The sequence below is a fragment of the Numida meleagris genome, chromosome 2 (assembly GCF_002078875.1).
Source record: "Numida meleagris isolate 19003 breed g44 Domestic line chromosome 2, NumMel1.0, whole genome shotgun sequence".
Lineage (NCBI taxonomy): Eukaryota > Metazoa > Chordata > Aves > Galliformes > Numididae > Numida > Numida meleagris.
Genome location: NC_034410.1, coordinates 110,624,833 through 110,638,045, shown reverse-complemented (window position 1 = coordinate 110,638,045; position 13,213 = coordinate 110,624,833). Strand labels below are relative to the sequence as shown.

The 13,213-nt window shown below is 39.7% G+C and overlaps 1 protein-coding gene across 1 annotated transcript in view; it reads left to right on the top strand.

Annotated features, from left to right (window-relative positions):
* NSMAF (neutral sphingomyelinase activation associated factor) overlaps positions 1 to 13,213 on the top strand; it is a 37,755-nt gene that overhangs the window by 23,597 nt on the left and 945 nt on the right. The window contains exons 18-30 of the mRNA XM_021386463.1: positions 2,220 to 2,340; positions 2,607 to 2,738; positions 4,196 to 4,238; positions 4,609 to 4,766; positions 6,004 to 6,112; positions 6,941 to 6,999; positions 7,641 to 7,708; positions 9,236 to 9,303; positions 9,538 to 9,661; positions 10,413 to 10,496; positions 11,540 to 11,690; positions 12,132 to 12,234; positions 12,840 to 12,949. Coding sequence (XP_021242138.1) covers positions 2,220 to 2,340; positions 2,607 to 2,738; positions 4,196 to 4,238; positions 4,609 to 4,766; positions 6,004 to 6,112; positions 6,941 to 6,999; positions 7,641 to 7,708; positions 9,236 to 9,303; positions 9,538 to 9,661; positions 10,413 to 10,496; positions 11,540 to 11,690; positions 12,132 to 12,234; positions 12,840 to 12,949 — 1,330 coding nt within the window. The remainder of the gene's footprint in view (positions 1 to 2,219; positions 2,341 to 2,606; positions 2,739 to 4,195; positions 4,239 to 4,608; positions 4,767 to 6,003; positions 6,113 to 6,940; positions 7,000 to 7,640; positions 7,709 to 9,235; positions 9,304 to 9,537; positions 9,662 to 10,412; positions 10,497 to 11,539; positions 11,691 to 12,131; positions 12,235 to 12,839; positions 12,950 to 13,213) is intronic.

The following is a 13,213-nucleotide window of genomic DNA, read 5'->3' as shown; positions in this document are numbered from 1 at the left end:
TGTTCTGAATTTTTTTCTCTGTAATTGCATGATTCCTCGTATGTCTTTCCTTTCTGTCTTTTCTTTTAACAGAAGTTTCATAATGAATGTTACAGGACTAAGGGGGAAATGTCAGAGTGGATTAAGTGGGAAACGTGCAATTGTAGGTGTTGGGTTTGTATACTGTACTCTCGCTAGGATTTGGCTGCGTTATAAGGCTAAGCAGGATGGTGCAGGTGATATAAGAGAAGGAAGGGATGCTATCTAAGGGGACCAGGACAAGTTTAGGAAGTGGGCCCGGGGGAGCCTAATGAGATTCAACGATGCCAAGCACAAGATGTTGAACTTGGGTCAGGGTAATCCCAGATGCGTTTACAGATTGGAGTTGTTGTTGAGAGCAGCTTTGCGGAGAAGGACTTGAGGATGAGTCAGTAGTATGCGCTTGCAGCTCAGAAGGCTGACTATATCCTGGTCTGTATCAAAAGAGAGATGGCAAGCAGGGTGAGGGAGGTGATTGTCCTCCTCTCCTCTGCCCTAGTGAGGCCCCATCTGGGGTGCTGTGTCCAGGCCTGGGTTACCAGTACAGGGCAGACATGGCTCCAGAGGAGGCCCATGAAAGTATTCAGAAGGCTGGAGCACCTCTTTGTTGAAGAAAGGTTGAGGAAGCTGGGCTCTTCAGTTTGGAGGAGACTTGGTTGCAACCTTCCAGTATTTAAAGGGAGCTTATAATAAGGAGGGAGGCTGACTTTTTGGACAGTCTGATAGCGATGGACAAGGCAGAATGGTTTTAAACTGGAAGAGGGAAGATGTAGATATTAGGAGGAAATTCTTTACTCAGAGGATGGTGAGGCACTGAAACAGATCACCCAAAGAAGTTGTGAATGCCCCATCCCTGGGGCATGGGGACATTCATGGGCAGGTTGGATGGAGCCCTGGGTGACTTGATCTAGTGGGTGGCAGCACTGCTGCCTCAGTGAGGCGGTTGGAACTAGGTGATCTTCAAGGTCCTCCTTTTCTGTGGCCAAGAAGGCCATTGGGATCCTAGGGTGCATTGAAAGGAGCATGGCCGGCAGGTCAAGGGAGGTGATCCTCCCCCTTTACTCTGCCCTGGTCAGGCCTCACCTGGAGTACTGTATCCAGTTCTGGGCTCCCTGATACAAAAAAGACAGGGATTTCCTGGAGAGTGTCCAGCGGAGTGCCACAAAGATGATAAAGGGTCTGGAGAATCTCCCCTTTGAGGAAAGGCTGAGCAACCTGTGTCTGTACAGCCTTGAGAAAAGAAAACTCAAGGGTGATCTTATTGATGTTTCTAAATATCTTAAGTGTGGGAGTCAAAGGGATGCAGCCAACCTCTTTTCAGCGGTCTTTGGGGCAGGACAAGGGGAAACAGCCATAAGCTTGAGCGTAGGAAGTTCCGCACCAATATGCAAGGGAACTTCACCCAGTAAGGGTGATGGAGCACTGGAACAGGCTGCCCAGGGAGGCTGTGGATTCTCCTTCTCTGGAGATATTCAAGATCCATCTGGATGCCTGCTGTAGGGAACCTGCTTTGCAGGGGGCTTGGACTCAATGATCACTAGAGGTCCCTTCCAACCCCTACAATCCTGTGATTTTGTCTCTTTGGACCCAGGTCATTCTGTGGTAACAGTATATTTGGGACGTTAAATGATAGACATTTTAACCTGTTTTTTTGAGCGTTATAGAAGCTATAACTTGTAGAATATGTTGAATGATTAACTGCCAAAGTGAGTGATGTTAAATAATGTTTTTTATCGAAGTGATTAATTATAATTAATTTTTAAAATATATGATGGTGGAATTAAGAATGGTTAGCTATGATGGTCTTCAAATAACTGACCTAAACTCTCAAACTTCTGTCATCCTTCTAGTTTTATTCTAGATTTTTGTCATGAATCTTACCTGATGTCTTAAAAATAAGAAGGCAGCTATGCAGTTAGCGGTCTGAAGATACTCTTGTTACTATGGATTCACATGCTACATATACTATATTAAAAATATATAAACCACTGAATTTAGCTTGGAAAATTGCCTTGTTGGTAGGCAGGAAGCCTAATAGTTGGAAGTTGAAGTTGCAATGCAAGGAAGTTTCCAGTGTTTCTTTTCTGACAAAGAGAACTTCAGTAACTTTGTTTTTACTGAATGTCTTCTAGTTAAAATGACAAAAGCTAAGCTAACCTCAAAAGCTAACTTTTTCCTTTCTTATTTTTTTTTTCTACCAGTTGATTCCAGAATTTTATGAAAACGATTCTAGCTTTCTAATAAACAGCTTGAAATTGGACTTGGGAAAAAGACAGGGTGGAAAGACTGTTGAAGATGTAGAGCTTCCCCCTTGGGCATCAGGTAGTAATAGTCCAGCTTCTTGCATTATGAATGAATTCAGGATTATCTTCATTATTTCCTGGGATTGTTTTTCTCTTAAAAGCTCTCACAGTTATCTCCTGAAGTAATTTTTGCTCTTAAACATTGATATGTTCTGTAGTTGTGTTTAATTTTCATAGCAATTTTGAGTTTAGTATGGGTCTTCTAGTTTGATTCTTTCTGGAAGAACGGAGAGGGATAACAATACTAATTGGGAAATCTTCTCTAATTAACCTGTCTCTTGCCAGGTCCTGATGACTTTCTTCGGAAGAGCCGAGAGGCTTTAGAAAGTCAGTATGTATCGGAGAATCTTCATGAGTGGATTGACCTCGTATTTGGTTGCAAACAGAAAGGAAGTAAAGCTGTTGCAGCTTGCAATGGTAAGTATACATTTCACTCAAGTAGCAAAAACAAAACAAGGTAAATAACAGCTGTCTAAAAGGATTCAATGGCTTTGATCTTCTATTACTATGCTTTAAATGCTTGATCCTTAAAGGAAATACAGGTTTTCCTTACCAGAAGTGGTGCCTTACTTGTGAAATCTATTGCCTTCATCTTTGAAGATGTAAAATGATAGCTAAGATGATTCTGCAATGTTGCTGTTATTTGCTTACAGTACAGCGTGGCAATGTAGTATTGAAGTAGTGTGTCTTAGTTATGAACGGGAGTCTGTAGGAGCAGCCATGCAAGCAGATATTTAATGTTCATATGCTGTGTTTGAATTGAAATTCTCACACTGCAAACATTTTCCCCCCCCTTCCACTTGAGTGACTTGGGAAGAGAAAGAAGGTAATAGGCTACAGCTGCTTAGGAGCAAGAATAGAGGAAAAAGTACGCAGGTGACCAGGTTTGTCCTTGTGTAGTTCATATGCTTTTTATTCTATATAAGTAAAGTTTAATTGTTTTATATTGTTTTGATCTGTTATGTAGCTATTGTAAATTCTTACAGAAGTTGTTTTTCAGTATTTGCTATGTTGGTGTGTTTAAGTTCTCTAGACATAATAGTAATACCAATGATCAATCTGATTAACGGATGGATACTTAGCTTAACTATGTTACTATCTGGTAAGGAAGCATCTTCTTGGTAAAGGAAGATTAGCGGATGCGCATTGTAGGATGAAGAGAATTCCAGAAATCCTGATTATAAGCAAGAGAAAATTTGAGATAGTGTGTGCTTAACAAGACAGAGAGGTTTTGTTCTTCTTAAACTTACAATTACTGGGAAGGAAAGCATAAGCAGTTTTTAATTTTAGTACTCAGTGCTTTGTACTTCCAGAGAGAGGTGATGCGATGTGAAAATACATAGATACGAATATGCTTCCTCACGTACCTCTGAATCATGATTAGCTGTATTTTGAGCTTGCAGGGTCCGGTTACCATAAGATTAGATGTCATAAACGTAAGGTAAAATATGCCAGAGATTTTAAATAAGGAAAAGTGGCATTTATGTTATGGCATCTATATGTTATTATGCAAGAGACAGAAAGGATCTGTATACGAATGCCAAGAGTCAAAAAAAAAAAAAGTGTTTGTATATGTAGCTCCCAATGTAATTTGCTAAGTTTGCAGCCCGCTACCATTACGTCAAATGAGCTGGAGCATAGATAGACCTTTATGATCTTCTTGCTGCATTTTGTTATCTGTCTATAAAATAATCAGTCTTCGAGTTACGTGTATTTTTGGGGAGGTGGGAGTACGTTCTCCTTAATGAAGATTAAATAAGCTGTCCTTCCCTTATGAAGGAGCTGGCTTTAGAAACTGCCTCTGAGTCTCTTAGATTCAAGCCCAGAATAAACTTTGTATACTTATGTCATACAAATATATATTTTTTTTCCAGTGTTTCATCCATTAACTTATGAAGGAGGAGTGGATTTAAACAGGTAATTAAGAATCTGAATGTTCTTATTAAAGCAGCTAGATTTATCATTATCCCTCCACATTCTCTGCTGGCTGTAAAAATACCTGATGAACCAGTACCAGGCGGTCAGTTTTAACAATGTTCAAAGATTGTTACTTGAACTCTTATTCAGGTTGATTTCTGTGAATTTCTTCTATTATTACCACAGTTGCTTTTAATGGAAGGTCATGCTGTCATTGTATGTAAAGGAAATTGTGGAACTGTCACATGAATGTCTGTTGCATCTGTGGTAAATCAGTTCTGTGATGGCCGTAGTAACTGTATGTGCAGCCTTGTGCTTCCAGGGAGGAAACAAGGAACTTGTGCTAACTAAACGTGTTGTTTCTCTGAAGCATTATGGACCCCAATGAGAAAGTAGCTCTGCTGACACAGATCTTGGAGTTTGGACAGACACCGAAACAGCTGTTTACAGTTCCTCATCCTCAGCGGATAATGCCAAAAAGCTCCTCTCGAACGGCTAGTCACAGTGTTTCCATAACTGAATCTCCAGGTAAGTGTATCACAGATAAACTGATGATGTAACTGATTGGTAGTTTTGAGGAGTTCTCTATCTTTTCCCACAGTATCTCATTATATAACTCTCCTGGCCACTTGCCCTTTAAGCAGAGTGAAAATTAATCTGTGAACTTATCTATTAAAGGAAAAACTGGAATGATCAGTTTCAAATCTGAAAAATACATCCTGTAGCTGTGATCCTACACGCTTTGCTTTATGTTCCAGTTGTCTGGGATGGTTCAGTCTCTGCTTCTGAAGATGTGGGAGGGCTGTGTTCCCTGGCCTTCTGTGATGCTTCAGCTGACATGATGCTGACATGACAGCAGCTTCTTTGACTGTCTCTGTAGGCACTCTAAACAATGTGGAGATTTGTTCAGTTTCAGTTGAACAGAAATGCCTTTATGGTGATCAGCTTGAACTGTACGAAGCCTGAGAATTTAATTTGAGCATCTGGATGTGAATGTGTGAGACTGGGGTCTTTTCCCCCTCTACCGTTACTTGAGCGAAACTCTGTAGAGAAATTACTTTGTCCCTACAGTATATATTGAAAAATGTTGGTGGGATAACTTCAAGAAAAGGGTACGTAATGACAGCACAGGTTTCTTCTCAGTGTGAAACTTTGCCCGTTTTTCTGAAATGAAGATTCTGTGGCCCTCATCGTATGGATAGTGGTCTACCATAAACTGGACTGAATCTTCAGCCTGTGTATTAAATGAGAAGACATTCCATCTCTTGGTTGATTGTCCTTGATTCGCTCTCCTTTTGATGGCTTCCATTTTTAAGCAGAGAAGCAAAGATGGTTACTACTTAGCATGGCAACCTGTACCTATACCAGTTGCATGTGGCTGTAATATTGGCACGTTAAACAGTTATGGTAGTAGGCTACCTAATTCCAGTCAGGTTTGGCCTTTTTATGATAATTTATATTTAGTGTGTTTCTGCTTCTTTGCATTTTTTTATCCTTTAACTCTGGGGACACTGCAGGAAATAAATTTGTGACATTCTTAACCAAATGAAGTAGGATAATAGGTAGGTGGCTTTCCTGGTACTTTTGCATTTGGAAAACTTTTGACCTTTTAGTGTCTACAGTAATCAGAAATTTGTGTTCCTGAAGCTCTGTGTGATTTCTTTATTTTTGTATTTGTGTTTGTACCTTCAACTACTTTACTTCTTGAAGCTTACTTTCCTGATTTCTGTTTGTGGTAAAACTCTATTGTGGCATTTTATTACAGTTTCTCCAAATGAAGAATCATTTGAAGATTTGACAGAAGAAAGCATTACCCTTGCTTGGAACAATATTACTAAACTAAGACAAGATGAACAGTATAAAATTCACAAAGAGTAGGTACTGCTCTTCACTCTTCAGTCACAATTGTTCCATTTTAAATAGGGATAGGAGCATCTGTGTGTCGATTTGAAAGATGCGTTAAGGGCTTATGGTGACCTTTTCCCTTTTTTTTTTTAAGGATAGCTGGTTGTTGTTTAATCTATGATGGATTATCAATCTAGAAAAGATATTTATCAGCTTAATTTTATTCCTTAGACAGATCTGAAGCAGTTCATTCACATTTTAGTACGTGAAGCAGACATTAATTGTGCTTCTCCAAAACTGTGATAGCAGCAGCTAGAAAAACATTTCCACTTATTTGTTTTATTCATAAGCAGAGTAGCACCTAACCTCATACCATTTAATTTGAAAGTTTAAACCAATTACAAGTTCTGCTACTGCCCAACCCAGAGTTGCCTCTGTATGAGCAGTTTGCAAAGTCTCCAGCCATGGACAGGAAGGTAATCCAGGTACCACACTAGTGTTCTGATGGGTTCCTAGGGAGCTGTGTGCCAAGAGCCCCATTTCAGGTGAACTTTGACAACGCCCAGCTAATCCCACATTGGGAAGGTTGAATGTGAAGCCGTTAATCCTTTCACAAGGGCACGTCCTTTCTGGTGAGGATGAAGTTCTAGCAGAACAGTATAGGGAACCTGTATTGATGATGGCAAGGTATATTTTTGGATGTAGGCATGTTGCTCACCACTGTAGTGTTTTTAATCTCATTGAATATCTTTTTGTATAGAAATCAAATAATGGATTTCAGCAGTATTTAATTTGCAGCATGGCAGTTAAGTTTCAAAACCCATGAAATCACTGATAAGCTTACTTGTATTAAACAGGGCAATTACTGGAATAGCAGTCACTTGCAATGGGTCTTCTGTTTTCACCACGTCCCAAGGTGAGTATTATTGGAGAGTTATTGCCTAGAACCTGTAGTGCAGATGCTTCAGTAATAACTTGTAACGTCAAGTGATGCTTTATGAACAAAAGAGTGCGCAACTTTCAAATGTGAGGAAGATTGAATCCCTTGAATATCTTCACCGAGAGCAAAATTAAGGCAACGTTAAATGGTATTTTTCCAGAATCCGAGTTCTGATTTTCACATTTGAGGGAGCACAGCCCTAATCTTCTGCCAAATGCAAGATTTTCACTTTCACTTCATGCTCTGCTGCTGCTTATGAATACTGTAATTCTCAAACAATATATAAATACTTCTGTTTGCTTTTAGCTTGTTGCATTTGCAAGTCACCTGTTACAGAAATTAATAAAGTCAAACAGATACTTCCTGTAGTTAAATAGCTGAAGTATACAATGTTTTTCTTAAGTTTTACATTTCACTGTTATCCATATCTAGGCTTGTGAAGGTGTTAATTTCTCTTTAGGTTATTAATTCGAAGACCGAGAAACACAGATCTGATTCTTATAATTAAATATATGAACCTTCAAACAGATTCAGAATTACTATTTTCTGTAATACAAAATGACTGGTTTATATGTAATCTATCTACTAATCTAATCTACTTTGTCCTTTATCTTTAGATTCAACTTTGAAGATGTTTTCCAAAGAATCAAAAACACTCCAAAGAAGCGTGTCCTTTTCAAACATGGTAAGTTGCTGTCAAAATACAAACATCATTAGGAATCTTTTGAAAGCCTCTCACTGAACTGTCTCTTAGTGTACCTCAGTGTGTTGTTTTTTTTTCCCTTCTCCTGCCTCCTCAGTTACATCGCATGTGAATAATTTAGCGGAGTGAATTGAGATTCTCTGTCAGGCCTCCAGGGAGAGAGAACACGGGAAGAGAGCATTAAGTGGTTGCACTTTACTTCTGTGTTAATGCTGTTCTGAGTTTTCTGCTATACAGAGAAGGTCTTGTGGTAGACAGAGATGCTCTGGCATGAGCAGACAGGTCTTTCCAAAAACTTTGAACTGTTGTTCAGTTCAAGAACAGAAACAAAGCTTGAGTTACATCCATGTTCAAATCAAACCCAGCATAACCCTACTGCTCCAAAGTGTTTGGAGTCTGTGAGTCAGTCGGCTGAAGAACGCAAAGGACAAGGAGTGGAATCTTAGCTGTGTGAGTTTAAGCCATCCTTTCTTCATGAGCGATGATCTCAGCAACCTCTGAACAACGTGCTTCTCAAACAGAACTTGGCAAGGGATTCTGTATTTGATTTTCTGTGCTTGAGCACGGTGGCCCAGGCTGGGTCATTTTCCTGAGTCATTTACTGAGACAAGATACTAGGATGCATTAACCTTCCTCTGTGCCCTCCTCTCTAGGGAGGAGGGAAGGAAAGGCAGGCGTGTTGCCCAAATAGAAGGCATAGTATACTCTAGCAGGACCCTAAAGGTTGTAGGATCAAGACTCTGGTGCCTGCCATGGCATGCTCTTCTTGACACTAAAAAGGGAGCTCTTCACTGAATCCTAGTCCAAGTTAGTCTCTAGTGAGGAGGTCGTGCACACTTTTGTGCTCTTCCTCTTCACTCTCACCTGCCCCTTTGGTAGTTTCAGTGCTGATCTCTTGCAGCAAGGCCTGAAGCAATAGTCTCTTTGCATTCCAGCTGCCTACTGTTCTTGAGAACAGATGACTTCATTTTTCTGTTGATACTTAAAGAAGCATTGCACTGATACTTAATTTTTTCCTTCTGCTTGCAGTGATGTAACTGAGAAGATGTCTGTAAAGAATGTTTGGTTTGTTGTTTTTCTGTTGTTGAGAATAACAGAAATTACATAACTATATCCGCTGCTTAAAAGAGCAGAGCAGATAAGTTGCTGTCTGTCACAGAAAAAGAACATGAAAGGAAACCTGTTTTTTCAGGTTTCTGTTTGCATATGGAATTGACATAGCTTGAAAGATAAAAAGCTGGCTTGGTTTCTCCTGAGTGTGGAATCACATGCTGTGTACCTGAAATACTTGGAAAAAGGAGACCCATCAGTTCTGCATGTGTTTCTGAACTTTGGAGTTAAACTCCAGTAAATATAAAGTTTTCTTAAGGTTTTTCGTAGTCAGCATTCATGTAACACCTGTATGTTGTGTGTGTAAAAGATTACTGTGCTCCTTGTTCTCCAGAACCGTGTTAATGTATTTCTCTTTGAGAGTCAGAACGCTGCTTTGTTTTTCCTTTTCTCCTACAGGCTTTGTCATCTTGTGTAATCTTACCAGGAGATACCACCGTTGTAAGTTCTTCATGGGACAATAATATGTGAGTATTTACTTCCTATTGACCCTACTGAATTATATTGAGTACTTTGGTAATTGTGGTTTTGGTTATAGATACAGAAGATCACTGATAAGATGCAGTATCTGTACTTCTACACTTGTATTTTTCAGTCTGATTCCTGGTAGGAACTGTAGAAAGGAAGTTATTTTCATCCATTCACAGAAGACTGTTTCTGTTTTCTGAAGGTGTAACGCTTTTATAATCTCTTCCCATTAGATATTTTTATTCAGTTGCCTTTGGACGACGGCAGGACATCTTAATGGGACACGATGACGCGGTCAGTAAGATCTGTTGGCGTGACGGGTGTTTATATTCTGCATCTTGGGATTCCACTGTGAAGGTTTGTATATGAGTTTATAATATTTCAGTAACTATTCATTGCTAGCAGTTAATATTCGACCAGAGACATGCATTGGAGTGGGTGCACCTGTTATATTCTAGAAATAAATACAAATAGTTTTATATAATATTTATAAGCTACTATAAATACTATAATAGAATAAACGCAAGTAGTTTATCTTCTGTTATCTTTACCTCAACTGTGTTTCAGAGCTGAAGCGTTACTTTTAAGCACCTTCATTCATTCTGACTTAATATAAATTTCCTTTTTTTGGGTGAACTGCATTTGTTAGAGGATTTGGGATGTTTTGTGACCCGGATTGACAATTGTTTGCTGAATAGAACAGGCTCCTAAAAGTGTTTAATAGTTCCGTAGTGTATTTCTTCAGCTAAGCGCAGCGAGAACTTGCTGATTTTTGCCTCCCCGGGTAGACAGGAAGATAATTTGGAAGTTAGAGGTAGGAAAGAATTTCCCAAAGCCTTGCGTGTATGGATTGTGGTAAGCATCCATTCAATGCTGCAGTCTACCATCACTTATGTAGGCTTCTCTACTCTACTTGCAGTCTGCACAATCTCATTTAAGATGTTGCTGTGCTTACTGTAAACAACTGAAGGTGCCAATTGCTGTTGTGCCGCACAGATAAGGCCTGCAGTTACACAAGCAGCACTTGTACCATGAGCATGAAGTAATGGAGAAACTCATCCAGTTTTACTAATGCATCCTTGAGCAAACTTAAATGTCTGTGTTGTAGGTGTGGCAGTGTGTGCCTGGAGAGACCTTGAGCAATAGAAAAAACTGCTTTGAATTGCTTGCGGAGTTGGAGCACGATGTTAGTGTAAGTATGCTCTCAGAGATGCGATACCTCAGAATGTGAGATGATATCAACTCTCATTTTAATGAACAACTCAAGTACGAATATTGTCTGGGCCTGTGTTCTGTTTTGCTGTGTGTTTTTCTCTTTTGGGATTTGGTTGTTTCCAGGGTGGCGGAGTTGCTTTGTTTTGTTGGCTTTTGTTTGCTTATTTTTGCCTGAGATGAGCGTCCTGCTCTCCAGCATCCCCTGCTTCCTTGGTTGAAAGGTTCGCTCCGAGGAGGGAAAGCAAGAGCAGGAAGAGTTCTGCTTTGTGGTTTTTATTTTGTTTGTTCATTCTAATTTGCCTCGGCCAGCTTGTCTGCACAGAATTCAAGGCTGGGGGAGGTGGACAGCGGAGAAGGAGTTGGTTTTCGTTAGTTTCCTTTTTTGCTTTGTGTTTGAAAACTCATGAGTGTGGGGTTTTCTTAAGCATTTTCGTTGTTACTGTTTCCTTTTAATGAAACTCTTCCAAAGGCAAGCAAATAAAAAAGAATTGAGTTGTTGCTGTTTGTTGTTTTTTTTAAGCATACTCCAAAACACATTGCTGAATTTCTCAGTAACTGTGTAATCACATTCTGTGCAGCTAATCACACACAAGTCTAAACGTGTAACTGTGCACTCCTCCTTACAGCATCTAATGTCAGTCATGTAACATTTAAGAATGGTGTCCAAGAATATTTTTAAAAGAACTTCCTGGCCATCAGTTCTTTCTGATAAAGGAGGGTATTAACCTCAAGGATGAAGTCTCGCATTTATGTCGAGAATATGGGTGTTAAAAGTCACCTGAAGTGTCACTTTGTGTTTCCTACTCTAGTAGGACTTATATCTTTTTCTTTGGATATTTTAAAGGGACTCCTACGGTCACAATTGTACTTAATTAAGGATGTTTCAGAATTAAATTCAAAAGCTTTTGTCAATAAAATGGCATTTTAATGGATGATGGACTTCTTTGTGTATGTTTAAAACTTGTTTTGAGACAGCTTACATGAAAGCACAGGAAAATCATGGGCTGTTTAACTTCCTAGGTAAATACGATCGACCTTACTGCTTCGAACACTATACTGGCATCTGGAACCAAAGAGGGTACCATTAGTGTTTGGGATGTTACCACTGCAACAGTGCTGCACCAGTTGCCTTGTCATTCCGGTACCGTGTTCGATGCTGCTTTTAGTCCCGGTATGTTGGATTTCAGTTTTAACATGCACGCCTGGGAGTCTCCTGATGACACGTAATACGCTCTCGTTATTGGAATTACTAGTCTCAGGGGAACGTGAGATCTACCTGACGGCATCCTTGCCTATGGCAGGATAGCTGGAAATGGATGGTCTGTAAGGGTCCCATTCAGTCGTTCTGATTCTGTGACAAACTTCTCTGCTAAAAAGAAGTTATTAATTGTATGCGAGGCCATACCAAACTGTAGACCGGTAGTCTAGATTCAAGATTAGCGTTTATTGTTGCATAGTTGCAGACAATGTAAAATGATTTTTCTGCAAATAAGTAGGTCAAGCCTATCACAGCCAGCATGCTGTACTGCAGACTGTGATAACTAGGACTGCGTATCCAAACGTGCTTTTTCGTTTGTTGTTATCATGGTTTTTTCTTTGCTTCCTTGCATAGATGGCAGGCATCTACTCAGTGCGGGAGAAGACTGTTGTTTTAAAGTAATAGATGTACAGACTGGAATGCTTATATCTTCTGTGACTGCTGATGAGCCACAAAGGTAATCCTGAGAACATGCACACAGATTATGAAGCTGCATGGCCAGCTTAGTTAACTGTGGAGATGCTCAATGGTTGGCCATCGCAAAAAGGAAAGTGCAGTAACAGTAAGGGTACTGAATGTAATTAAATAGTTAATTTGCACTTAAGCGCAAGGGCTTTTGTGTGCTTTATGGTCAAGCTTTTCAAACAGGGATAAAACAAACAACTATCTAAGCAAGCAACTCTTTGGTCTTTATACAAGTTAAAGTTGGTGTTGAAAAAGAGCTGGTTAGCTGCAGGAACAACAGGCTCTTCCAGAACTTGAGCTACCAACATTTCTAGCAGCAGAAATTTCTCTTGCTTGAATCATCTCTGTCAATAGTCTTTATTTTCCAAAGCTCCTTTTTTTGTGTAAGCCAAGACTGGCTTTTAAATTTCAAAGAGGAATCAGTTTATTTCTATTTTTCACCAACTAGAATGTATACAATGCTGTATCAGGAAAACAGATGGAGACTGAAATAGGAAACTGGCAGTAGCCTTTCCCATTCATTTTAGCTTAGTTTGGAATTGTTCAGTTCTTCCTACACAGAAGTTTGAAGTGTACTAATAAAGAATTACTTCGCAGGTGCTTCAGATGGGATGGAAATACTGTCTTGTCAGGAAGTCAGTCTGGTGAATTACTGACTTGGGACCTCCTTAGTGGAAAAGTCACTGAAAGAATCAAAGGACATGCAGGTATGCTTGAACTATCCTCGTTCTCACATTGCCTGGAAGCTTCCTATTCTCTATCTGTGTTGGTATCGACAAGCTTGAGAATCATTTGCTCTGCTCCTGAGCGGCTCATGCTATTTTGTGTACCTTTTTCTTCTGTCCCAGGTAACACCTGAGCCTCCTAGGAAATGTAAACAGCAGTACTCTGCCAGTGTTGTTACAAGATTGAACAGAGGCAGATGAGTTAGAGTTTTCTAATTGGCAAAGTTAATTGTTAGACTCACAGTC